We start from the raw sequence: 27,326 nt of genomic DNA, 5'->3' as shown, positions 1-27,326 counted from the left end.
CTTCAGCCACATCATACTACCTAAATTGTACAAACTTCAGCTTACATTTTAATTTTAATATCTCCCGTGCATATAGTTATGAATACTATAACTTGGACAAATTCGATAAGATGACTTCTTATTGACTATTGTTCTATTTTTAGAACATATTCAAAATTTACTTGCAAAAGGATCTAAATTCAAATGCATATATTTTATATACATGCTTAAGCTTTTGTACATTTTAAATTCTGTATTATAATATTTTAATACATTTAATTGAAATTTATATTCAATACGGAGGTAAGAAAGAATTGTTTCCTAAAAATAATTAATATATTTAAAATAATGATACAAAAGGTTGTATATAATTTTCATTATTTATAGTATGAGGCCCTAACAAATATTTCCCGGTAATCCAAAGTTTGCATATCCGCCCGTGACTGTCTACTACAGGGATGGCGACCCTTTTGATAACTGCGTGTCAAATCAAAATGTTTGGTTTGATTTTATTTGCCCTCGCGTGTCAGAAACTTTGCAGACCTTTTTTTTTTTTAGGCATCCGAAACTATCTGTTATCTGTTGACTGTTCTGTTGTACCTACGTTTGTACGTAAACGCGAAAAACGAATTTATTGATAATCTAATCTAATCGTTTAGGAGCTTAGGAAATTATCAATTATTTTTTTGGAAAGTGAAGTAAAAATTATGAATTATGTTTGAAATTGGCGTGTCATTGAAATAATACAAGTGTGTCACTCCGTGACACGCGTCACGCGTGACATAGGTTCGCCATCCCTGGTCTACTATGTTTATAGTTTATACTCGGCGAATAGTAAAGAGATTGCGTATTATATACAGTTGATCGAAAAAACGAATACACGTCACTAAAATATTACTAAACGCTACATCATCTTTGAGTGTAAAAAGTATAGATAATACTTGTCATTTTTTTTTTGTCTGGGCAATTAGCAATGGCAAATAATGGTAAACACTATGTTCATCGAATAGTTATCTAACTTGTATATTTTGCAGTGTTATCCAATCTAAAACGGCGCGTCGATTTCAATGTGTGTGCGCGGTAGGTTAGGTTAGGTTACGCTCCACGCGCCGTACAATCATAGGCGTGCGCAGACTTCAATTTCCGGTCGAGCCTGGTAGAATTGGTGCCCCAATACTTTGACAGTGCCCCTATTTATTTATTTTACACATTAACATACATTTTTATTGTAAAATTTTAATTTTGTGTAATATAAAAAGTGTAATATTTATATGTAAAAATATAATCAAGTTAAATATGCACACAACATATAATATGTGCTAATTTCTAAACATATATTTTTAATGTTAAAATTAAAACGATATAAATAATAAATACGACCGATATTGGCAAGAATAAAATTAATTATAATAATGTCTCATCATATTAATTCACCGAACTTTAATATAAATATTATTAAACATTAAACACTAACAGACCAGTGTGTAGTGATTGAGTGACAACAATAAACAGTTAACAACTTAACATACTGAATAGTGAATAGATTATTAAGAAATGAGAGGTCAGTCTAAACAGACTACGGTCGTGTTTACGGTCTTCTATTTGAAAGCGACGAATTATACAAGTATAGGTTTTTCCGTGGAGCAATACATCTACGGTCTTCCGCACTCGGTTTATTTTAATATTAAATAAACACCATGTATATGTATACTATTTATAGATTATAATCAACTTATTAATGTATTTAATCAAAGTACTTATTTTGTACACAATTTTTTTGTTAGATGAATAAAATTAATGTAGAGGTACACACAAATAGTTGTTATTTTATTTCACTTTCACTACAAATAAAATGTTCAGACATATTATTATAATTTATAATAAGTATAGACAAACATTTTACTATGCCCCCAAAAAGATTCCGGTCGAGCCCCGGCTCCACCGGCTCGCCCCGTGCGCACGCCTATGCGTACAATCTCAGCTAGAGATGGAACTATTTACCGAGCGACGTAGAACGTGATAGATATTCGACGAAAGAACTCCAAAGTAATAATGCGAATTTAAATCTATAGTATCTATCTTAATCCTATTGGATAAAGGAGACGCAAAGGTAAGTAATTTAATATTATGATAGTATTATACTAAACAGTAATGAAGCAGTAGATGCGTGATTAGGAATATCCGGATATATATATATAAATATAAGTTATGTAGCAACTAACAACGAAAAACAAATGGTGAAATTAAAAACCTATAATTAGGAGTTATAATACATAAATAATAATTATAATAATAGTAATAGAGTACTATGTAAGTACGATATATTTGTTTTTCATTTAATAATAATCATTTCGTATATATTAAAATCATTTCAAAAACTCGTTAGACGTGTGTGACGTATGACCCCCAATGAATTACAATGGATAAAAAATATGTAATCTGTTTTTTACACAAATAAAGAACCATGTACTACGGGTATAGGTACTTTTATTTTGCCAATATCTCGGACACTGCATGTCGAATCGAGTTTAAAATCGTATAATATAATATTATACCTTGCGATAATTAATACCTATAGATAAAAAAAATTAAATCAAGTAACAATATTCAAATACACGTGTAGCACATTATTCAAAGCAAAAATAATGATCAATAACTTCAACAAAGTTGTTCGTAAACACGACAAGACGTATAATCTATTAAATTAAATGTATAAATGCCATGATTATAGCGTAACAAAATTTGTTAATGTAATTACGACACATACTAGTGAAATATATATAATTATAGAAAATTATATGTCGGCAACGCAAGCTCACCATATAAATCGCTAGGAAATTCACTCATCTTTTCATTAGATTTTTTTTTTAAATTATTATTATTAAGCGAAGTGTATTATATCTACGTTATAAACACCACTATAGTATAATATTACCCATATTATTTTACATATTTTATGATTTACTAGCTAATCCTGCACGGCGTTGCCTGCAGTGACAAATTAAATGCCCGTGGAAATTCCTCTTCTTAGTTCTTAAACTCCGTTAAATGTAAACTGCACAGATTTTCAACACAGTTATTTGGGTTGTGTTCATCAAATGAAAATTATAAAATACGTGTTTAAAATGATATACAATTTATTATAATAACTATTTTATTTTCTGCAACCAATAGGGGCAATAGAAACCTTATATAAACAAACAAATATTCGTTTTTTGTGATCTTGCAATAATAAATCCTGGTTCACTCTTCTATAAAATGTAAAATTTTAAATATTGGATTTGAGGTGTATATCCTCGGGTATGAGATTAGTGATTACTAGAGTACGGAATTATTGCATTAAAAACCAATCAAATAGGCGCTAAACATTTTTAAATTTGCATGAAAAATTTTAAATATATTATAATTTTAAATATATTGTTTTAATTAAATGTTCAAAAAATACAATTTTTTTGATAATTTTTTATGCATATATGCATTTAATTAAAACAATATATTTAAAATTATAAAACACTACTATATAATATACTTTTCTTCATTTTTTTCTGTAATAATGTCAATGGTCAATTATGGTCTTAATCGATATTTTCTTATCTTAGTATACGTTTTTTATTTTACCGATTATTGATCTAAGTAGGCAGTGGCGACTCGTGCTATGGGGCACACGGGCACGTGCCCCACCTACAAAATTGAGAAGAAAGAAGAAGAATTCATATTAAACTAAAATTGAATAGGTATTTCTTCCATCATAATATAGTTGGTAGGTACCTTGGTAATTTGGTATATTATCGAATATTATATCGGAAAAAAAAAATGTCATCAAATACGAAAAATATGTAAGAGCGCCCGTATTTGATGACATTTTTATAGTGCATACTATATTATACGCATCGGGGCGAGCGGACCGTCGCCAGTTCGAACCCCGGCCACAGGCGGCACGGGCAGTCATGGTGTCTGGAGAGAAAGACCGCCATCGCCCACCCGGGCATGGCAGATATCTACGAGTGCCCACTTGAAAATTCTGCTAAACTAAAAACACACGTGTTTAAGACCTACAGTACCCTCCCCTACGGTTAAATACCTACCACCCATTGGCTAAGTTGTTTCGGGTTAATTAATGAAAAAATAAAATAATAAACAAAACATCGAAATTTGTACCTACTAAAAGATGATATATGCAATAAATGTATAAAATAGAAATAGCCCTTAAAATAGAAAAAAATGGGTAAATGTCAAAACATGCAAAAATATGCATTAAAGAAAATTAATTTTTTAAATCGGTATGCCATGAAACAAATTTTGTGCTCAATTAGCCGTCATACAATCAACCAGAACAAATATACAAAATGCAAATGCATATAAATCCACGATCTAGTGATTAGCTATGTACCAAATTTTAGAACCGTAAGTGCGATATACTTGGTTGTGACTTGTGGATCACTTACACACACACAAACATTGCCCTCTATTAATACAAATTTTTATTTTATTAATAGTATGGCCAGTTCGGGATGGTAGCCTAATTAATAATACAGATTAATTAATATAGATAACTGCGGAAATTAGTATGAATTAAATTAACAAAATATTTAAAAAATACAGAATTCGTCAAAATTAACCTCACCAATCATTATCTATGATCTATATTTTAAATTTGTAATGAGGATTAGGTTTCGCAAGAGGGGAGGAGAAAGCACAATTCCCGTGAATACGCCATTTCATAGGACACAGTCATTTCAGTGATTTCACACCATCTTAATCTCATAATATAAAGTATAAATTATAATATAACTTGCAGTGGGCCATTGGCCAACCAAGATACTCATCGAAAAACGCAAGTTTGCTACAACGTTATGACTTATGAGTTATGAGTAACGATTCTGCGCCGGATGTTCAGCTGAAAATATAATAGGCTATAGACAGATTGGTATAAATTCTCTATACAAATGTATTACATTATAGTTTCAAGTAGCAGCCAATATTTAATTTCATAACACGGAAATATATTGCCACTGAGAATCGATATTTATTCCGTTACTATTTATAGATTGGAAACAGATTCAGAAGTCACCTATAACAAGAAACGTTGTAAAGCGTTCATTCTATATACTCTAGGAAAACGGTTATGATGAAGATCGTATCAATGTTTAAAAGTTACAAGACAGTACGTCCTATTGTTTGTTTTAAAAAAATTGCTGATGAAATACTTAAAAAAATAATTTAGACTTTGGCAAGAAAATTACGTTGTAAATAATTCATTATCTATACCCATTACTCAAGAAAAACAGTTATGATGAAGATCGTATCGATGTACATTGTACAAAACAGTATTGTTTTATTTTACAAAACTGTTGATGAAATATTTAAAAATGAATTTAAACTTTGGCAAGGAAAACCAAAATATGTATTGATATAGTAGTTTGATAAAAAGAAATGAATGGTACCTCTGTACCTATGCATCAGTCACATGTGTTCAAACGTATTTGAATTTAAGGTATTTATAACTTATAACAGTGTATAATCACTATATTATTATGATATATTATACTAGCTGATTATTCTTTTTTGCCCGTAAAAATAGGAAACTCTTAAAAAAATTATGATTGTTCAACTCTTTTTGGCTGTAACTTGGTGCACTAAGTGCAACTCAGCCATCTACTACGTCGGGTAACTCATCCACCTTGGTAGGTAATGTTCGAAAATTCGATTTGATGCAAGGTTGTACCCGAATAATCAATGACAACCAATAATCTATATATATAAAAATGAATGTATGTGTGTCAGTGTGTGTGTCCATGTTACCATGGCAACCATTTATATATTATTTAGAGATTTCCGTCCATGTGTGTCTCCGTATTACCATGGCAACCAATTATATATTATTTTGAAATTTCCGATAAAATGTTTTGTATATAAATGGTTGCCATAGTGATATGTAGAATTATTATTCATATAGAGTTGGCAATTTTAATGGGCAACGAAGTGAACGGGATCAGATATTTATATATATATAGATAGATAGATTATACCTCTGAGCAGAAGATAGGCTAATTTAAAAAGGGAGAGAACCAACCCCGGGAGGTGCTCAAACAGGAATTTTGAGATTTCCGATAGAAATTTTTGTTTTTAAATGGTTGCTATGGGTTTTGAAGCTATTATAATAATAATTATTGGTTGCCGGGAAACGAAGTGCACGGGATCAGCTAGTAAATATATAAAAATAAATGTATGTGTGTCAGTGTGTGTGTCCATGTTACCATGACAACCATTTATATATTATTTTGAGATTTCCGTCCGTGTGTGTCTCCGTATTACCATGGCAACCAATTTTATATTATTTTGAAATTTCCGATAAAATGTTTTGTATATAAATGGTTGCCATGGTGATCTGTAAAACATATTATTCATATAGAGTTGGCAATTTTAATGGGCAACGAAGTGAACGGGATCAGATATGTTTATGTACATAGATATATTATACCTCTGAGCAGAGGATAGACTAATTTAAAAAGGGAGAGGACCAACCCCGGGAGGTGCTCAAACAGGGATTTTGATATTTCATATGGAAATTGTTGCTTATAAATGGTTGCCATAGGTTTTGAAGCTATTATAATAATAAAAATTGGTTGCCGGGAAACGAAGTGCACGGGATCAGCTAGTAATAAATATAAATACTAATTTCTACCCTCAAAATTTCAAATTGATAGCTATAATAGCTTTCGGCTCTGCGTTGATTATGAGTCACTCAGAAGTCAAAACAGTCTCGTATATTGTATATAATATATACAGATTTCACTTTCTGAGATACTAACATTATTAGAAATAAGAAAATCTCCCTCTGAAGTAGCATTTCAATTTTCTGTAACATAAGATTATTAGAAATAGATAAATAAACATCAAAATGAACAATAATATTTCCAGTTACTAGGAATGTATCTGCACCTAATTTAGCTTAAAAATTATTACAATAATAAATTTCAAATAAAAATGGGAAAGTATTGCCAGCTTCAACCAATTTGCAATAACCACCGTAGACAGTAGGATCTATCATTTCACGCACATAATCCTCAGCAATGGAGAAGTTGTGAGGATTTGAATTGTAAGACATAGGTATAGTAATAAAGTTATTCCAATTTCAAATCAATTGTAATAATAATATACCGACTATGTTTAATAATGAAAATAAATAATAATAATGGTAATCATGGAAATAATAGGTATTAATAATAATAATACTTACAATAATAAAGTTCGTATTGTATATAGGTATTCAATTTACACGTAAAATTTTAATTTTTGCTGATTTTAACCCTTTAAAATCAAAATTTTACAAAATCCTTTCTTAGTTTAGGGTGAAATTATAATATTAATCTACTCTAAATAAATTTCAAATCAATAGCTTTAATAGGTTCGGTTCTACGTTGTTATGAATCAGTCACTCGGGACAGTTTCGTTTATACCTATGCACTATGCAGTGATTAATGATTATATACTAACATTTTATACTACTGTGAACACTATAATTCGATACGACGATATTGATACAATATTTTTAATAAAAGTTCAATGAAATTTTAATATTTGCAACTGACCTATTGGTTTTACCATAATATACTATCCATAATTCTTAAATCAAATTCACATTGGTAATAAACCAGGAACATTTCTTATTGAATTATTAAATAAAACAGACATTTGGAGATTACTGTAGTAATGTTTGCCAATGATTTTTTATTCTTATGTAGTTTTTTTTTTAAATATTATACAACTAAAAATATGATTATGTGAAGGTTGTACTAAGTTGTAGTGGTTGAGATCTCCTAACTTCCAAAAAACATATGTTTATTTCTGCGCATATCATTAAAATCCCCTCCCCTTTGTACAAGATTTTATTGTATCTACATTCTACATCACTGTCCACTGTATTGTATTAATACTTAGTAATGATTATTGTACAAAAACATAATCTCACCGAATAACAAGTGGAGGAGGGAAGGAGATAACGTGACGTTGTCACGACTTGGTGGCGCCGGTCGCGATGGACACACAGCCACACACAGCAGAAGCGTATTTACGATTTTGGCGCCCTAGGTATACAAATGTTGGCGTCACATTTTTTCTCAGTTTCCTTTTACTCATTGTCACAAAAAACTTTTAAACCCCCACTAATTAGAAAATTTACATTTTCTCGCCGTTAAAAATAATACCCCCAAAATGTACATATTTCCCCTTATTGCACTAATTCTTTCACTAGTTTAGAGAACATTTTTATCTTACCTTTACCATTTACCACTCCATTTATTCCTGATAAAAAAGTCAACCTTTATAATTAAATAAAACAAATTATAGTTGTAGATTCTAGCCTTTTTTTCTATATTATGACAGTATAATAAAATACATTATTCATATAGAAATATAGAAATATGTATAGAAATGTAAAAGATATTATGAAAAAAGATACAGGTTATCACTTATCAGTTAACACTAATATAATTTCTCAATAAATCCAATAAAATAAAAAAAAAACAATTATACAATTATGATATGTGTATATATGGCTAGTTATAACTTCATTTTGAAAATAATTTAACCTCTAGCGACGGCGCCCCTTTGATGGTCTCAGAATTTGGTACCCCCCGCCGTCCCTGCTAAATACGCCACTGTCATACGGCCAGACAAGGGATAAGCTAAATAAAGGCTACGGATAGATCACAGTCATCAGTACGGAATGAGGCCTCTACTATGCACGAATGTAGATAATATCTGATATAGTGACATTGTAAATAAATATTACGCAATCATTGTTACTCCGCTATAATATAATATTATTATTATAAAATGTACAACTATAATCGCATCGTTCTTTGTGTAGCTATCGTAGCGGCGGCGAGTATCACGCAAATACGCGCGGCCGACGGTTTCCTTCCTCGGCGCGGGCCGCAATCCGCACAGCGAACAAGCGAGCACTCAACAGGCACACCAAACACTAAACAGTCGCATCGCGCCCGTCACGACCGATCGACACGTGTTGCGGCAAAACGTTATTATTCCATCGTACTAACTCGTATTATTATTCGTCGTATTCGTTTTCGTCGTTTACCGACGACGACTTCTTCTTCGCGTGATTGTTATTCGTCCCGTCACACCGAGGCACATGCGAGATGGGCCGCCGTCCGCTCCCGTGGCTGCTTCCGCTGCTGCTGGCCGCGGCCTTTGCCAACGAGCAGTGCCCGATGAACGTTTCCAGACCGGCGCCCGAAAACGCTTACCAGGTGAACGACGTGCTGTGGGTCGGGGAGCCGAATAAATCGTATACGCCGGCCGCGTACCGTCCGGTCCAGGGCGGCGGTTTCGTCCTGTGCACGTGCGAAACGGGAGCGTGCATCCGCAAGTGCTGCCCGGAGAACTGGGCGTACGTAGATGGAGGGAAATGCTCGGAGCTCAACGCATCGCTCGGCGTCAAGTTTGAGGTAGGGATGCAGTAACCGGTTAAGGTCTTGATTATTATGCGAGACGACCGTATGAGATTTCTTATTTTTTAAGCGTACATGTAATATGGATCCATCCGGAATTTTTTCGTTTGTTGTTGATGTACTTGTTATTTGGTTTTCAATAGTTACGATAAAACGTCTGTCGTCGTCCTTTCAGTATATCCTAAGCAGTAAACGCGACGGTGACGTCACCTGAAACCGCTATGACTTCATAGTCTATAATATTATGTTTGTTGACCCCGAAGCCAATATAGATAGGCCAGAGGCGGACTTACCATTTTTCCGCCCCTAGGCATTACAACACTAGCGCCCCGTATATTGGCGTGCTCACACGGGGGGAGGGGGGGGAGTAATGTTCCATGAACTAAAACAAAACTATAAAAATTGTATTTAGGTATTTTTATATTTATACATACCAACTAAACAAATACATATTAATACAATTTTGCATAGGTACATTTGTGCACTTGTACAATAATTAAATCATTTTGCGCCATTTATCTGAGTACTCTAGTCTCTATAATCGTAATTGATTAGCAAATTTCGGAGCAGTGTGCAGTAGAGAGCTTAGATAATATTATCTAGGCTCTCTAGTGTGCAGTATGCACTATACAGCTGGTGACGGGCGACAGTGCCAGCGTCGCGCGTCGTCGCAATATTTATTATTATTAATTACTTTATCAAGACACCTGATTTCCAGAATTCTAATTGTGGTGCCGGGTGCGGGGTGAGGCGGGTCATTCCACTAAGCACTGTGCGAGCTGTCTCCCACCTAGCTAGTAGAGCGGCTATAATATACAATGTACTATGTAGTAATGTACTCGGCGGCCCGAGGCAGTATATTTGACCGCCTTGGTTGGCGTTTTGCGCATGCGCCATTCACAATATTGTACGTGTTTACGCCGCACACCCGTTACCATCTCCCATGCATTAACATAGGCAACGCCGGCAACTGCCTCGTCGAGGGTCGATGTCGAACTTCTAGCGGTGGCGGCGCGCGCTGGTCGCAGGATTAAACTCAAACGGCAAGGTTATTATAGCTTATAAATTAAAACGTTACTGTGACGTGACTACATAAGCCATTCTCCAGTTTCATACAAGTTGTATGCGAAAAAAAATTAATATAAAATATAAATTTAGGTAAATAGAATTATGAAATTATAAAAAATCAAAAAGTAGAAATTAACTAAAAAATTACGCCCCCAAAAATATTGCGCCCTAGGCCAGTGCCTTGGTGACCTATGGGTAAATCCATCCCTGAGATAGGCTCTATATAATAGCGTATATCTTCGGAGACTAAAAAGAAAATAGTTAGTCCCAAAAACAACGTATTATGTAAACCGAATTGGACCATCCGTATCAGTGCCGAACCAGTACTGAATAGGTAGTCCATCTATCCAATGTCTTCGCCGCAGACAGGACTAATACATGCTCGATGACCGTCCGCTGAAGTCTTCAGAGTGCACCTGTATTGCTATATAATAATATAATATTGACGACTTTCTATTTCCAAGTGACTTGGAAATACAAAATTTTCCAGACCGAAATTGATTACCTACTTCCCGGTAAGTCCGAATGATCGAAAGGTCCCCGGTAAAACCGTGTAGAAACTTTCAACGGAAAGTCGAAGGGCTGTATAACAAGTGGGCCTTCACGCTACCCACTTCCAAATCCGGTTTTGTTGTTGAAGAATAACTGTAATGCACCGCTGTGACTATAATAATATTTTTTTTTCTTTTTTGTATCAAAATAATATTAAATATTATGGTATTAAATATGTATTACACCGCATTACGCGGCCACTCGAATGTCAAGGAAACCTGTTTTGTCTCGGCGTCCTACGTTTTGCGCATTCAGATTATCAGTGTATTTTTCCAGACATATTAAATCGTGAATATAATATTATTATTTAATATACGCATTATATAATATTAGTACGTTACACCGACATTAATTGTTGTCTCCGTCTTACAAGTGAGTAACATAGCAAATTGTACGCTCGGGGCTCAGCAGACGTGCAGACAGCTTTGTACATCTAAAAATACTCATTACTCGCTTTAAAATTAAAATACAATAAAAAACCGATGAGATTGCCTTTAAATTTAAGAAGTCGATTCACTCCAATTTTAAACTACCGCAGCTACACGTGTTCCGCTGAGCGTACAACTATAATGGGGAAAATCCATTAGTTTTGTAAATGCGGGAATCTCCACCAAAATAGCAATACAAACGTATGTACACTGCGACTAATATAAATAAATAATATTATTAAAATCCGGCTGGTCAAAATCGTTGCACTTCGTTCGTGCGATAAAAACTGGATTAAACCATTTTATTGGCGACCATTATGGCGTGGAGATATTATTATGGTTATCGCATTTTCGTGCAACCATAAGCAATAATAGGAATAATAACAATATCGTCAGAAGTATGTGTAATAATCTGTTCTAAAATTTTTGTTGAAGATTTTACGTAGGTGTGATACCATAATAATATCATAGTCCCACGATTTATATTATGAAGACTCGAAATTATGTAATTTGTGAAAACTAAAAGCTACATGTTTACTAGTAAATGGTGTAAATGCATTATACAATTTCAAAACATTTTTAACCACTGATAGGCATTCAGCATACTTGTGTACTGTATGGAAGGATCGTTACGCCATTGTCCCACATTAAAATGTGTTTTCCATATCTATCTTTATAATATTTTACACGTCAATACATTGATATTTATAATAAACAACATCGTTTTAGCGTAGAAATGCACCCGAATACCTACTGATTGACAATTGACATAGCTGATTAAAATTACCTATATTACATAACAATTGTGTGCCAAATCCAATTTTAAAAACTACGAACAATAAATAAATATTAAAACTAAATACTCAATAATTGCGTATCATTTTGTCCTTGGTTTATTTTTATTTTCTAGAAAACATAATATTATACAAAATACTAAAATACCTAGTTACTAGTTAGGTACAAATATTCTATTGCATACGTGTATTCAATTAATAAAAATGATTAATGATATATGATTACTAATTAGAAGCTAAGCTTTATAAAAACATTAACTTAGGCCATTAGTTTTCAAATTAATTTTTTACCAAGATATTCTTGATTGTATGTGTATTATAATAGTAAACAGATTTTGGAGGTTCATCGCCCCAAGTTGGGTGGGTAGAATTCTTCAATGCGTAAAATTAATTTAAATTTAACTTTGAACCATAGATTCAAATACTGAAGAGTTTTGTTTATGATACATTTATACCTATGACCTACACCCAAACATTATTATATAATTATACACAATTGTTACAACTCATAATTCATAAGTATAGTCTGAAGTAACAATATAATATATGCAAATTTCGTTTTTTATTAGTTATGACTAACTATATATGGGCGATAAGCAAAATGTGTTGCATGAGATTTACAAATATTCATTTTTTAATTATTTATGGGAAATAGTTTAACGTAGTAAAAATAGAGAATGAACGTGCTGAGCCTATGAATAATATTTAATAATCTAGCAAATTTAAATGAAAATAAAGATCAGCCAATCCATATGTAAAAATAGTTTGCTAAATTAATTGCACATTATCTAATTGTTAGTAATTACATAATATCTTTATTTATATCTTTATATTATGTTCATTCATAATATTGATTTTTTTTTTAAGATTATTGAGTATTAGGTAATCACTTATCATATTCAAAACGTCAACACTGATTAACATATTCATCAAACTAATTATTTGATGTATTTAAAACTGTAGGGATAAATAATTATTGCTCACTAAAAAATAGTTATAAGTATGATAATTAAATAATATAGGGGACAAAAACAATTAATTATTACCTTCAAAGAATCCATAAAATGAATTTTAGTTAAATATATAAAAACTAATAAAGTCTTTAATTGAAGTGCAATAAATATATTATTATAATATTATTTAAGATTATAATATTTACTATATAGACATAATATAGTATATTATAGGGATATATATAACTATATAGGGATATAATTATTATAATATATATGCAGTGTACTGTGTGTAAGGACTTAAGGATATACCTACCTAGGTACTTATAATATAATATAATGCAATGCATAACAATAACTTAAAAACATCTAGGTATGCCTGCCGGTTTTTAAAAAAATATTATTTTGTTTTAATTTAGGCAACTTCCACGTTTTCCCATTAATCTCCACTTCTCTGGGTATATATTATCAGACATCGTATATTCCGAGTTTTCTACTCTGACCATACTCCTATTTAACTCAGCTGGTCTTGATGTACAAGATAACCTTTGCTTGATCGTATCAAGGGTTTCTTTCTGTATTGATTATCGATTATCTGGCTTATACAAATAAGTTATTTTTAGTCATTTTTTCTTCTGCGGCACGCCTGATATAGAGATATGTCGTGCATAGTGATGTACATTTTCATGAAAATTTTCAAAATCTTGAAAATTTTATAATTTATCATATTAATTTCTTATCAAATAAATCTTTTGATATTATATAGTGGTAGTATATTTAACCTTCATAATTATATTTTAAAATATATAATTTTATTACCATTTACCCATTTTAATATAATGTTGGTATTATTTTAATGAACATAATATAGTAAATTAAAAATACATATGATATATACCTATATCAATATATAATATTTAACTTGGAAATAAATGTGCATTTTTATCTTTTATTAAAAATTTTGTATTTTTACTTCAGTATAAATTATGAGTGTATTATCGTTTTGTTACAATTATTGATTTTTCAATTTGTAACGGAGGTAATTTATTGTTTGAGTCACTTTCTCAATTTTACCCAAATTATATATTTTTTTATTATAAGTGGTTTGTTTGACTCTGACGTTATTCTTGTTACAATGTAAATAAAAATGAAACAGTAATTTTATAAAGTATTTAAATATATTTAAACTTAAAAATTAATTAATTTAAGAAAAGTACAAAAAAAAATTTTTCAAGATTTTCAAGTTTTCAAAGGAGGTTGAAAATTTTCAGAAATTTTCAATGAAAAAAAAATTTTCAAGCTTACATCTCTAGTCGTGCTCATCCAATCCTTATCCTCATTATTATTGTCTTCCCGGTTGAATATTTAACCTATTGAGGTCAATAGGTCATCATTGGTTCTCCACATGTACGTACTCGTTGACGCCTAACTATACATTATTAAAAAATTGTTTTTTTATATTTTATACTTATATACAAATTTGAAATTAAATTTAAGAAACTATATCTTTTCCAGATTGAAGAATTAATTTAGTTTATATTTTAGGTTCCAAGGCTTGTAAATGAAAACGGGACGGTCAGTGCATATGAGACGGGCCTGTTCCATCTAGTCTATGGAAAACTGACGTGTGGTGACAAATACCTATTGACTCCATCATTGAATAAAACTGATAGTTTCCAAATAACCAAAACGGGGTGGTTACTGAATGAATCTGGAGCCATTATTGCTCCACCGGATAAATTTTGTTTGGAATCATTTTCCACGGACAATTTTCAAACGTTACCAGTTGTTTGTTCTCCAGAATTGGAAAACGAAGCAACAGGCGGAAATATATTTTATACGATCGGAATGATTCTATCGCTACCATTTTTGTTTTCAACTTTCCTCGTTTATGCGCTTATTAGAGACTTGCGGAATTTGCACGGAAAGTCTCTAATGTGTCATGTAGCAACACTAATGGTGGCCTACACCAGTCTAATAACTGTTCAATTCGTTACCAATACTGTTAATGAAGAATGGTGTGTTTTTTTAGGTAAGTAAATCTTTTTATTTTATTTTTAATTTATGATCTTCATCCAACAAACTTTGTTTACGCAATAAAAATATTATTTGTACTAACATATTTTTATATTAATGTACACATTTTGAATTTCACATTAATTTATTTATTCATTAAAATTATTTAAGCAGCATATTATACTATCTGCTAACACAATAAACTATCATTATTATCTAATAACATAACCCTCATAAACCAAGTAAATACATGCCTAACTACAATAACATTATACAATATAATAGTAACACGCAAATACGCAATAATAACTGTTATCTACATATGGACATAAAATAATATTCAGACAAACATGTACATACGTAGAGCTGGATGGTTTTTAATGGCTAAAAATCCACTTATAAAATGTATTAATTAGGTAAAATTCACTGGTACTTTGTGTTTGTTTTTAATATTATTATTTTTAGAAAATGAATGTACCTACAAAGCTATGAGCAATGAGCTACCCAAGCTAATATACATATATTTAAACATTATAGATACGATTTACTTCAATAATATGTATCTAGGTATATGATTCAAAAGGATATTATGTGAAAATAACAACTAATAACATTTGAATCCTTAAAAAAATCATTAAATTACAATAAATACCTATAAAATAATGTACACGAAATTAACTTCTATTACTATATAGTTCTATATTATCAGTTATCACATATATACACAAAAACTGTACAGTTTAAATGCTTTAAATCTTAAGTCTAGGTAACATATTAATTATCGATCGATAAAACTTTAACACAACTCATTATTTTAACATTATCTTGATGAAAAATATATTATTGAAAACAAATAACAAATAAGTTCAAAAATTAATTTGTTAATACCAATCAGGCAGAAAATAGTAGCTTTCCAGGAAATTAACTATTAAGGTGTGAAAATGGTAAGGCTATTATAGCTTTTAGTGTGAAAACAATAGTTTAAAGCTCCATGTACACCAAGGTCTTATTCACGGTACACATCATAATAATTAACTGTTTGACAACAATTAGATGATTTCCAGTTTATTTTAAAAATTCACATAATTTTTTTATTTTATTTCAACGAATATATTATATTATATAATAAATGGATTTTTTAAGCTGTTAAAATAACTATTATCAATTTTAGTTTTAAATAGAGTTATTACAAAATCACTAAAGCATATAGAGCTAAATATATTTTTTAGTTCTTGAATTAAAATAGGCCAAATATGCGTTCATTACCTATATCGATAAAAACAGACAACAAAATATTCTCATAATGTGTAATGTATGTTTTTATAAATATTTAAGTAGGCATTTTTTAGTATTTTATTTTAGGACTGAGTAATCCAAACAATGAAATAAAATAAAATAATCAAATAAAAATCCAAATGGTTTTTATTAACAATAAATGATCGTGCCAAAACTGTGTTTGAGAATTAAATCTAACATTTACGATCATTCGCGTCATAAGTAGATACTACTGTTGGGTAGTTTCTTAAAATCAAATAATTCATGTACACAATGTTATACACATATGCTTATTCAAAATATTTACTACGAGGTGTGGGTATAGTAGTTGTATTGACACCAATGGTCAATGACTGGTGATTTTTGTAAAGCGAAGTTGTTTTATACAAAGTATGTTGTTACCTTATCGAATTCGTACCTCAGTTAAATTAACCTTCGTGATAAAACCATGGGCGTGCGCAGACATTTGTGGCAGGGTGGGCCAAGTCAATAAAAATTAAGAAACCTGAACTCTGATGGAAGAAATAATTAAAATATTACATACTTTAATTTGCTTACTCATAATCACCCACTATTTAAGGCACAAATCATTCATATTATGATAAAAAACAGAAACATATTTTTTAAAATTTAAATTAGAAATATTTTAATTGTCAACACAGTTTTAAATTTTAAATAAATACTTATTACATACTTATACATTGCAATCTGCAATGGTAATATGATATCAATTTTATTTTTAAAGACATTTAATTAATTATTATTTATTATCATTGAGTATAAATTGTTCACCTACCTATATTTAATGTTTTATGATTTAAAAAATCAAAAATCGTAATGTTTAGATCATGTACTACTATTTGTACAAATTTCGGTACGTCTCGCAGGGTGGGCCACGGCCAACCTGGCCCCCCTTGTGCGCACGCTTATGGATAAAACCAAGACTTCCCGAATCTTGGCACAGTGCCTCGGTGCAGTTGTCGGTCTGAAATCTAATTTAAGTGATAAATGCACAATTCAATATTTAAATTGTATAATCTATTCAATAAAAAAAAATATATTTTTTGAATTTAGGTACCAATATTTTGGTTTAAATTTATACATGTTTTTGTTTGTTTATCTTGTTTTATCCTCGCAGTCTACACTGATATGCATATAAAAAAATGTACCCAAATTTAATGATAAGACCTATGGGCCCAGTCAATCTTTGGCGTTTGGAGAGTCGCTAATCGGTACATATTTTTTCAACTATGTTTTGGTACACTTCCTACACGCAGCACGCGTATAGTAGTGATCGTTGCTGCTTTAATTGATAATAATAATTATACGTCTATAGAATAGACTTTTTTTAAATAAAAACATTCAGAATTAGGTAATTTTCAGAAATGAATGAAATAAACAATAATTATTATTTAAGTTGTACCAACAATATTTAATTTAATTACATACAATTTTAATATGATTCTCCACCATGCTCAACTCTTTTTTCTTCAATAAAGCATTGAGAGTCTGATTTTTGGAACTCTTAAATAAACATTATAATTAATAATCATTAATTTTTGAACTTTTAAATAAACATTATTATTATAATCAATAATCATTATTTCAAATTCTTGATATCGTTTGTACTAGGTACTTAAAAGGAGTAGTGTCCTATGGAGTTCTATTTGTCAAACGAAAACCCCTATACTACAGTAAACTATTTAGCAGATTATTTTTCGAAAAATGTTGACGTATCAAAATCAAAATTAGAACGAATAGTTTTTGATTTATTTAACTTTTTGAACTAAGGACAATAGGTCCATGATAATTGGCTATGATGAATTGAATTTTGAACATTTTAGTAACTTATAGTTATTAATCTATCAATAAATATAAATTGTAAAAATGGTCCAAGTATCCAATTTTACATATTTTATATTTTTAAAGACTATTAATTATCCTTACAATAAACATTTTAATACCTAAGAACCAACTCGTTCGAAATTTCAATTAGGTAGGTACATCAAAATCTTAAAAAAAATGATCCACTAAATAATTTACACAGTTAAGGGGGGGGGGGGTCTCATATAAAAACAGAAGTTGTATTACCACAATACGCCTTAATAGTAGTCCTTACAAAAAAATCCAAGAATTTAAAATGGTATGGTCTTAAAGTACCTTTATTTAAAAATTTCAAAAGTCAGATTTTGAATAAATTCAATAGGTATTAATAGATAATATGTGAGTGATGATAACTTTGTATATAATATTAATGACATAATTTTGTGGGTTTTCTTTGTTTCAGCGTATGCTGTTCAATTCTCTTTTTTGGCAAGTTTTTTCTGGCTTAATGTTATGTGTTTCGACTTATGGTGGACTTTCAGGTAATAAAATATTGTTTAATGAGGGGTGTAGGTTCTGTCGGACTGGTCTAGAATCTTGCAGACAATATCCGGGGAAAAAAGATTCGCTCAGTTTGTATTTGTACGTTATTTAGATTTTATAGGTAGGTACCTATATATATGTTAGATAGATAAATAAATCAGATCTCATACATTTACGAATTAGTCGGCTATATTATATAATACCCTTTTACTAAATATATTATCATCTATTTAAGAATTACGTTGCTATCATTTTCTGGTGCTATTTATCTCCTCTTGATTGTGGTAAATTTATAATACTTTACTTTACTAAAAAATTGAAACAATCGAAAACCTAACTTCGATTATTGTAGTTGTCACTGTTAACAAATGTCTTAGTATTAGTGTAACTTATTTTAAACAAAAATGAATCTTAAAAAATGTACAACCACAGTCCACAAGGCATGATGATTAACAGATTAAGATATAGGTAAATGGTAATAGTTTATATTGTATTTCTGTGAAATAAAAGGTAATATTATACACATATCGTTAAGACTGTAAATTAATTTGTTTTTAATTTATGATAAAATATGCAATGATACATTTTATTTAGTCGGCGGTTTTCTGTATTCCATAATAACAATTTGCACAGATGTACATTCGTACGTGTTTTTAATTATCCATGAATAAAATCTAAATAATACATTAATTAAAATAAATTACAAATGGAAGATTTCGCGAGGGGGGGGTGGATTCTAGACCAGTTGAATATCCTTATTTATTTTAAATTAACTCATATAATTGAGTGTATAATGTGAAATACAGAATTTTCAGTTTAATAATTTCTATATTTTTATTAATTGTTAAGGAAGTAAAATGTTTACTTTCTTTATCGTAAACAATTAAGAATGTAACTATATGAATACCTATATACACATTATTTATTATTTTATTCATGTAATGTCGGCAAGTGGCCAAAATTATAGAACCTTGGCGGTGGGAACAACAATGTAATATACTACTTGGGTACATTTTATAGCCTTATCTATAAATTTGCATTTATATTATAATAATTACCTTCTATAATTTTTAAATTTTCAATATAGGTACCGTAAATCAGCCATCGAGGTAGCTTTAGCCCACCGTTGAAATTTTAAATACTTCTGTATGCTGTGATAAGACATGCGACTATCATCATAATTTTGTGGTTGTTAACAACACTGGTAACCTAAATACTGAATATGATAAAAGTTTTTGCCTCTATCCACCGTAGACCTTTTACTTATAGACCGGCCCATCCTATACCAAAAGCATTAATATAAATTCGTGAGTCGACATGGCGCAGTGATGCAGCCCGTTAAGTAGTAATATATAGATGCGTATTTTGTAACGTATCAGAGTAACTCAGTAACCAAAAAGTGTCACCTAGAGAGCTTTTATATATAGAATTTATATATAGCCTTTATAGTGCCACCTATCTTGACCTGGTGGAAACGTGAATTGGGCCTGTCTATACTGGCTGTCCACGGATATATCTTAATCCGTTCCTCGTTCATCACTAATATTGTCTTGTTATCAATAAATATTTTTTTTGTACCGTAAAAGTGACCTCTTTTAACTTTTGTTTGGTTCGAAGAGATTCAAACGTCGTAGAACTCGGTAACTCTGATATTGTCTCACACAATATACCGGATGATTTTTTTTATCATTGAACACTCATTATTTCAAAAAGTGTAAATTTTTTTGAAAATATTTTTTTACATAGTTTCAAGTCACTTATAAAATAACGTTTTTCTTAAAAAACTATATATTTATAAATATTTTTCGTCCTTATAATTTTTTAAGTTTTTTACTTTTTTGAATGATAACATAGGGTTTTAATTTTATATTCCAAAGCAGAATATTTTTCTTAGTATTTTGATACATGAAAATCGAATTTGGGGCGAGTAGTTTATGAGTTATAAATATTCAAAGTTTAGATGAGCGGAGTGGAGTGGTGCGGGGTTATACTATATACTATATACTATATAGTGAATCGTTTTAAAGTAATACCTACAATAATATTTGGACAAATTACAATATCAGTAGGTACTACTGTGTGTGGAGTAACTATAATATTAAAATATTTTATTTTTAGTATTGAAATAAATTAATGATATTAACATAATTAACTATTAACAGTTAATACATTTTTAATTTGATATGCATTATTCACAATTATTTCTAGTTTTATGTATAGTTTGATATGATGTATATGGTAAGTAGTTAACTTACATTATTCATTATAAATTCTATAGAAATATAGAATTCGTTATTATTATGTATTTAATATAATTAGTATTGTTGGCTATGTAATTGGAGATGCTATCTAAACTCAAAACTCAAAAGTTGTAAATTGTTAACATGTTAAATAAAATAATATACAGAAAGTATATTATATTATGACATTACAAGGTAATATAACGTGTAGGTATATTAGAACTCCCGCCATATCATACCATGTAGTATGATAAATAATATCGGCAGGGAACAATGGAACATACCCCGTCCCCCCAACGCCCTTGAATATTTAAACTACATAACTACATGTCTACATTATTATACACCTAAAAAATTTAAAAAAAAAAAGAATTAATTAACACAATGTATTGTAAACAATTCTTATTAGGAGGATGTCAGGCCCAGGGGCGGACTGGGACGTAAACGGCCCAGTATTCTACAAAACTAAACGGCCTAAACCCAGTTACACCGAGTTTAGTAAAATAAGGTGGTTCAATTCTAACCAAAGCTCAACCCCCCACCCTCACAATACCGCTCGCTTCACTCACAAACTACAAATATATTATTTCATTAAACAATTCAATTTATTATTGTATCGATTTCAATCATAGTCACTGGTCAGTGTTCACAAATATTTTGATTTGACACACTGATCATGTTTGCATACATTTATATACAATATTATAGAAAAATTATTCATTGAACGCCGATAACGACGCATAGTGGTCATCCGATGTCGGGCGCGCCCAGCAAATGACGACCCGTAGTCGTCATATCACAATAATTATTTTTGTAGGTATGTTATATAAAATAGTCGGCTGTTGGCGAACGATTATTATATTTAGTACGGCCATTCAGTATAAGTATTAGAACAACAAAAAACAGCTGGTTTCGGTTTCCCGGCATTTTTATGCTTATAAATTCGTTAATTATCAATATGAATAGTGTATAGCAGATAAACATGTTATCAATATTTACGCGGCTGGGTAGGCGCAACCTCTGAAATATACGCGGACGTGAACGTGTTAATTTTCTATTTATAATATATGTATATAATAGCTAAGTTAGACACATGACATTTTCAAGGCATCTTCGTATCACCATGTAAGGGTGCACTAAGTAATGATTTTCCATTTCCAAACTTCTCATTTTGAAAATGTGCTCACTCTAGGATTTTGAGATTCACGATGGATATCAAACATTTTCTTTTGTTTATTAATGCTTACCGTTGGTTACAAATAGTAATAGTAATAGAAGAAATTAGAAGAAATTTATATTTGTGTGTGTTTAAAATGGTTGTCATCGGTTACTCAGGCAGACGAGGTAAAATAATGCATCAAATCGTCACTTTTAAATGACATCGATTAAAGAAACCATATCTTTTAACAAATGCGTATGTTTGTAGCTTATATATTAAAAAGCTACTGGAGTGATTTTTACAAAAATTTCAGATATTGTTCTTACACATAATATCATAAACGTTTTGAGATTAGTTTGAATCACAATAAAAATATACCTACCGAGTGTTAAATCTAATCAGCAACTTGTGGTAGCCCGTATATGTCAAAACATTTTACAAAGCGAAGTACGCCAACGTCCGTGCGATTTGCTTTTGTACACTAAAACCAAGATTTATTTAGTGTAATCGGGTTGTATAGCTAGTACTAGTATAAATCTTAATACTTAAATATCAAAACTGTATTTTGAGATTTTTGATTCATAAAAAAAAATATTTAAAAAAATTAAAATTCAATATTTCAGAAGACCAAAGATAAATAATCACAGATAATCATTACACTGTCATAAAAATTCGTTTTAGGCGTTTAACGTCACAGGCTACTTATATGGTAGTAGACAATATCTTCAAATGTTCAGTTATTCCAACGGTGGCCCGTCCCATAAATTAAGCCGGCCCAGTGTGCTATGGGCTATGGCAAAATTGGGTGATTGTGGCCTTGAACACAGTCTCAGGGGTACACGTTATCAACTAAATATTTCATGTTAATATTATATATTAACTATAAACTAGTGATGTGCTGAACTAGGAATATTGGAAAAACCGAAAACCGAATATTTTGTTTTCTACACCTAAAAATACCGAATGTTATATAAATTAATATTATTCGGGGTCCGGCACAGAATATTCGGCGTTATTCGGTGCAGAATATTAAAAAGAATATTGATATCAAACATAGTAACTAGTAACATAACTACATAGTACATACGTATAAGCTGTAAAGATTAAAGATTAAACTGATTAAAGACGTACAACAATATACTTTTCAAAAACAATTTTATTTCATAACAACTTATAAAATGTATTTATTATAAATTATAATTTTAATTTTTGACAAGATAGTATGAGATCCTTTCATATTACTATTTAGTATTTAGTATTTACTAATTAATTATAAATTATAATATGACTATATGAGAGCTTTTCTTAATCGATTTCACTTAATAATATTTTATAAAATGTATTTTTGGACTATTCCAAAAATTTTAAACCATTTATAAACTATAAATACAATATCTAAAAAAAAAGTTGAACAAATAACAACACTTTATAAAATGTATTGGTTACAAAGTACAAACTTGTAAATTGTAATAACTAATAAGTACAAAATAAACCTATATATGTAATTTAATTATAAAATACAATGACCAGATAATAATATAGTATGAGATTCTTTCATATTACTAACTGAATTATTAATCATTATATGATAACTTTTCATAATCAAATTAACGTTTTATGAACTTAATGATATGATTGATGAACTTTCAATTTTCAAATGTTCAAAGGTACAAAATAAATAATAAACCTATAACTGAATTATACAATATATATTATATCAAAATTTAAATTTTACGTTGGTGTTCAAAAGATTATTATGTAAAAAAAGCAATTTTTCTGCATTTCTGGGTAATAATCTGTTTCTTTTGTCTTAGATCATAATATTATACAAGGTTTTAGTGATTAATGATTTTATTATTTAATTTAAAAATTTAAATATCAAGTACTTAAATTGTATTCTTGACCGAATATTAATAAAATACGCCGAATAGCCGAATATAAATTAATCCCAAAATATTGACCGAATAGGCCGAATACCGAATAACTACCGAATATTTGGTCCTTCCCTATTATAAACTATTTGAAAAATGTCAAATAACAACATTATAATATTTTTAGAGTCGCATACTTCATACCGTAGGCTGTAGAGATATAGAGCCAATAGAGGCCCGATCAGCGGATCTAGTGTCTATTCTGTATTGTTCTGTGGTTATATGGTAGTCGCGATAGCCGATAAGTACCGAATTTATTATATTCGATATTGCATTACATTTTCAGGTAAATAGAAACAACTGCATATTTTATTGTTTTAAACTTTTTTTTTAAAAATTTGATAAATACTTCAAACTTGAAAAAAAAATTATTATGTAGGTACTAAAATAAATATTAATGAAGCATAGACTATAGACATCTAAATTGACTATACAAGAAATTACGTTTGGATTAAAAATAATAAAATAAATAAGCATCAAAATGTTTAAATAATTAAATTTTTTATGTATTACATTTTTTAGTGGATTTAGACCATTAAGAGGAAATATACAAGAACATGAAGCAAAAAAGTTTATAATCTATTCCATTTATGCTTGGGGAGGTACCGCTTTAATAACAATAATTACATATGGCACGGAGGAATACTTACCAGCTAGTGCAATTCGTCCAGACTTCGGAATTAGGAGTTGTTGGTTTGCATGTAAGTACTTTTGATGACAGTTATTTATATTTAAATCATGCTGAGTTCTGTACAAACGAATATAATTGAAGTCATAATATCATTTGAGAAATATATTTATCACTATTACAACATGCTATGTATATTAATATTTTTTTTTAAAAAAATTGCTTTGTAATCAAAATCAAAATCTTATATTTATTATTAATTACAAATAAATTGTTTTAAAAACTATAGGTAGTTGTTTTAATAGCTATTATATTATATTATATTATATTATTAACCATATTAGGTATGCCTATACTGTTAGAAAGTACATAAAATATGGTTGATACTAAAAAGAAAAACTGGTTCAAGTTTGTAACTTATATTATGATGACTGTGATGGGTATACTCAAAAAGGACTAATTCAATTTTTTGACTTTAAATTTATCATTTTCAAACTCACGTTTCTATAAATATATTCTATCATAAATTCTATCAGCATTTTTTTCTTTGGATTTCAAAACAAAATACGATATAAGCCTAAATAGAAAATATTTTTATTTATTCTTATTGAAAAGATGCATACGCACTTTTAACACATAGGTATTAAAATAAAATAAAATCAGTTATTCCCTTTATTGAATTACTAGAATATATTTAAATTATATACATATAGGTAGAGTTATCATTTTAATTGAAAAAAACATTTAGGCATGTTGTTATTTAATTATTTATAAATTTATATTTTAGCATTTACAGCCACGTTGTTATATTTTTATGGTCCTATTGGTATTCTATTATTTAGTAATCTATTGATGTTTATACATACGGCAATAATGATTGTGAAACACATGAAGGATGCTAGAGTACTCAATGGATCTGAAAGCCGTAGGAATGTGGACCATGAAAAACAACGGTAAGTACTGAAAGTTGTACAGATAAAATTGTTCTATTGTCTATTGATAGTTACATTAGGTATCTATACAATAACTTATGGTCATATTAATAGCAATAGAAATTATGATATTTACTTACTTAATGAATTTGATACAAATATAATTTTAAAAATTATGTTTGAAATTAGAAATATATTGTATTTCAGATTTATGCTGTATTTGAAATTATTCATCGTCATGGGTGTCACTTGGTTAGCGGAAATTATATCATGGGCATCAGGTTCGAATGGTTCTGAAAAATATTGGTACGTTACAGACATCGGGAACTCATTGCAAGGAGTGTTGATTTTTTTAATTTTTGTTTGTAAAAAACGTGTTTTTAAATTTATTAAACAAAAAACTTTGTCCGCAATTTCAACTTTTTAAGACATCTACTGCATCTACTAGAACAACTAATAGCACCACCTCTGCAAATAGTTCCAATGCCAAAAATAAAGATGCAGTTGAAATGTCCACTAATTTCGGAAAAACTTCAACTAATAATCAATTACAAGATTTTAAAGTTTAATGATTGTGTAATGAAAATAAAATAGCTATAATTATTTTTCATTTTTTTATCAACAACTATATTAAACTTAAAAATGTATCATTAATTTATGCTTTTGACCACAATTATTATTTTGATTAGAATTGAGTTTTTTTTTTTAAATGCTATTCCATGTTAGTTCCAAAAGTATAGTCACACATAGGTGCCTACACTATTTATAAATAATGTCATGTTAGCTAGTAGCATGTATAATTTACATTTTATTAATAAACCTTAATGCATTTTAATAGTATATTAGTATAGTATAGGAGAATATTTATAATAATTATTAAACATAATTAATATGTACTTTTATAATTAATAATAATTTCACTAGTCATATATTAATCAGGAACACTGAAAAAATTAAATTGCTATTATATTATAAATTATTACTTATTGACTATTGTGCATATATTTACTTCGCGATTTGTATATTAGTTACGTTACCTGCATATTATTATAATAATTTATTAAATAATTATTATTTATTGATATATTACATACATAACAATGATTTAGATTTTAGATGTTTTATTATATAAGATATTTTCTAAATTGGAATAAATTATATTTAATCCAAACAAAAAAAAGAGTAGGTAATGAACAAAGGATTTTAAGAGAGGGTCTTACTACAGTACCAAACTCTTACACTAACATACACATACACACCAAAAAAGTTCCTATATTGTTCAATAATTTAGTTTATAAAGTTGTATAGGTATTAAAAATTATGTAAACTAAATAATTATACGCCCATATAGTAAATAAAAAATAAATTATTACTATTAATAAAAATAAGAATCAATTAAAATTTCACATTTAAAATTAGGTAACGTTATAGTGTCTCTAGATTCTGAGCTGAGTGATGAATGTATTTATTATTATTAATTGGGCATGGCCGTTTTCGACCAAAAACGTACCCTTCCCTTTTCGGCCGATTC

At 29.6% G+C, this 27,326-nt stretch overlaps 1 protein-coding gene across 1 annotated transcript; it reads left to right on the top strand.

Moving 5' to 3' along the window:
- The first annotated feature begins 8,845 nt into the window (after positions 1-8,845).
- Positions 8,846-26,899, top strand: LOC100159349 (G-protein coupled receptor Mth2). The gene is made up of 6 exons (XM_001951593.5): positions 8,846-9,449; positions 14,793-15,279; positions 18,826-18,904; positions 24,758-24,936; positions 25,651-25,816; positions 26,003-26,899. Exons 1-6 carry the CDS (start codon positions 9,141-9,143, stop codon positions 26,220-26,222), a joined length of 1,440 nt encoding a protein of 479 aa, XP_001951628.2. The 5' UTR covers positions 8,846-9,140; the 3' UTR covers positions 26,223-26,899.
- Positions 26,900-27,326: the final 427 nt, after the last annotated feature.

Source organism: Acyrthosiphon pisum, chromosome A3, assembly GCF_005508785.2.
Source record: "Acyrthosiphon pisum isolate AL4f chromosome A3, pea_aphid_22Mar2018_4r6ur, whole genome shotgun sequence".
Taxonomy (NCBI): Eukaryota; Metazoa; Arthropoda; class Insecta; order Hemiptera; family Aphididae; genus Acyrthosiphon; species Acyrthosiphon pisum.
The sequence above is the reverse complement of the archived record's forward strand: the minus strand, read 5'-3'. Positions and strand labels throughout refer to the sequence as shown.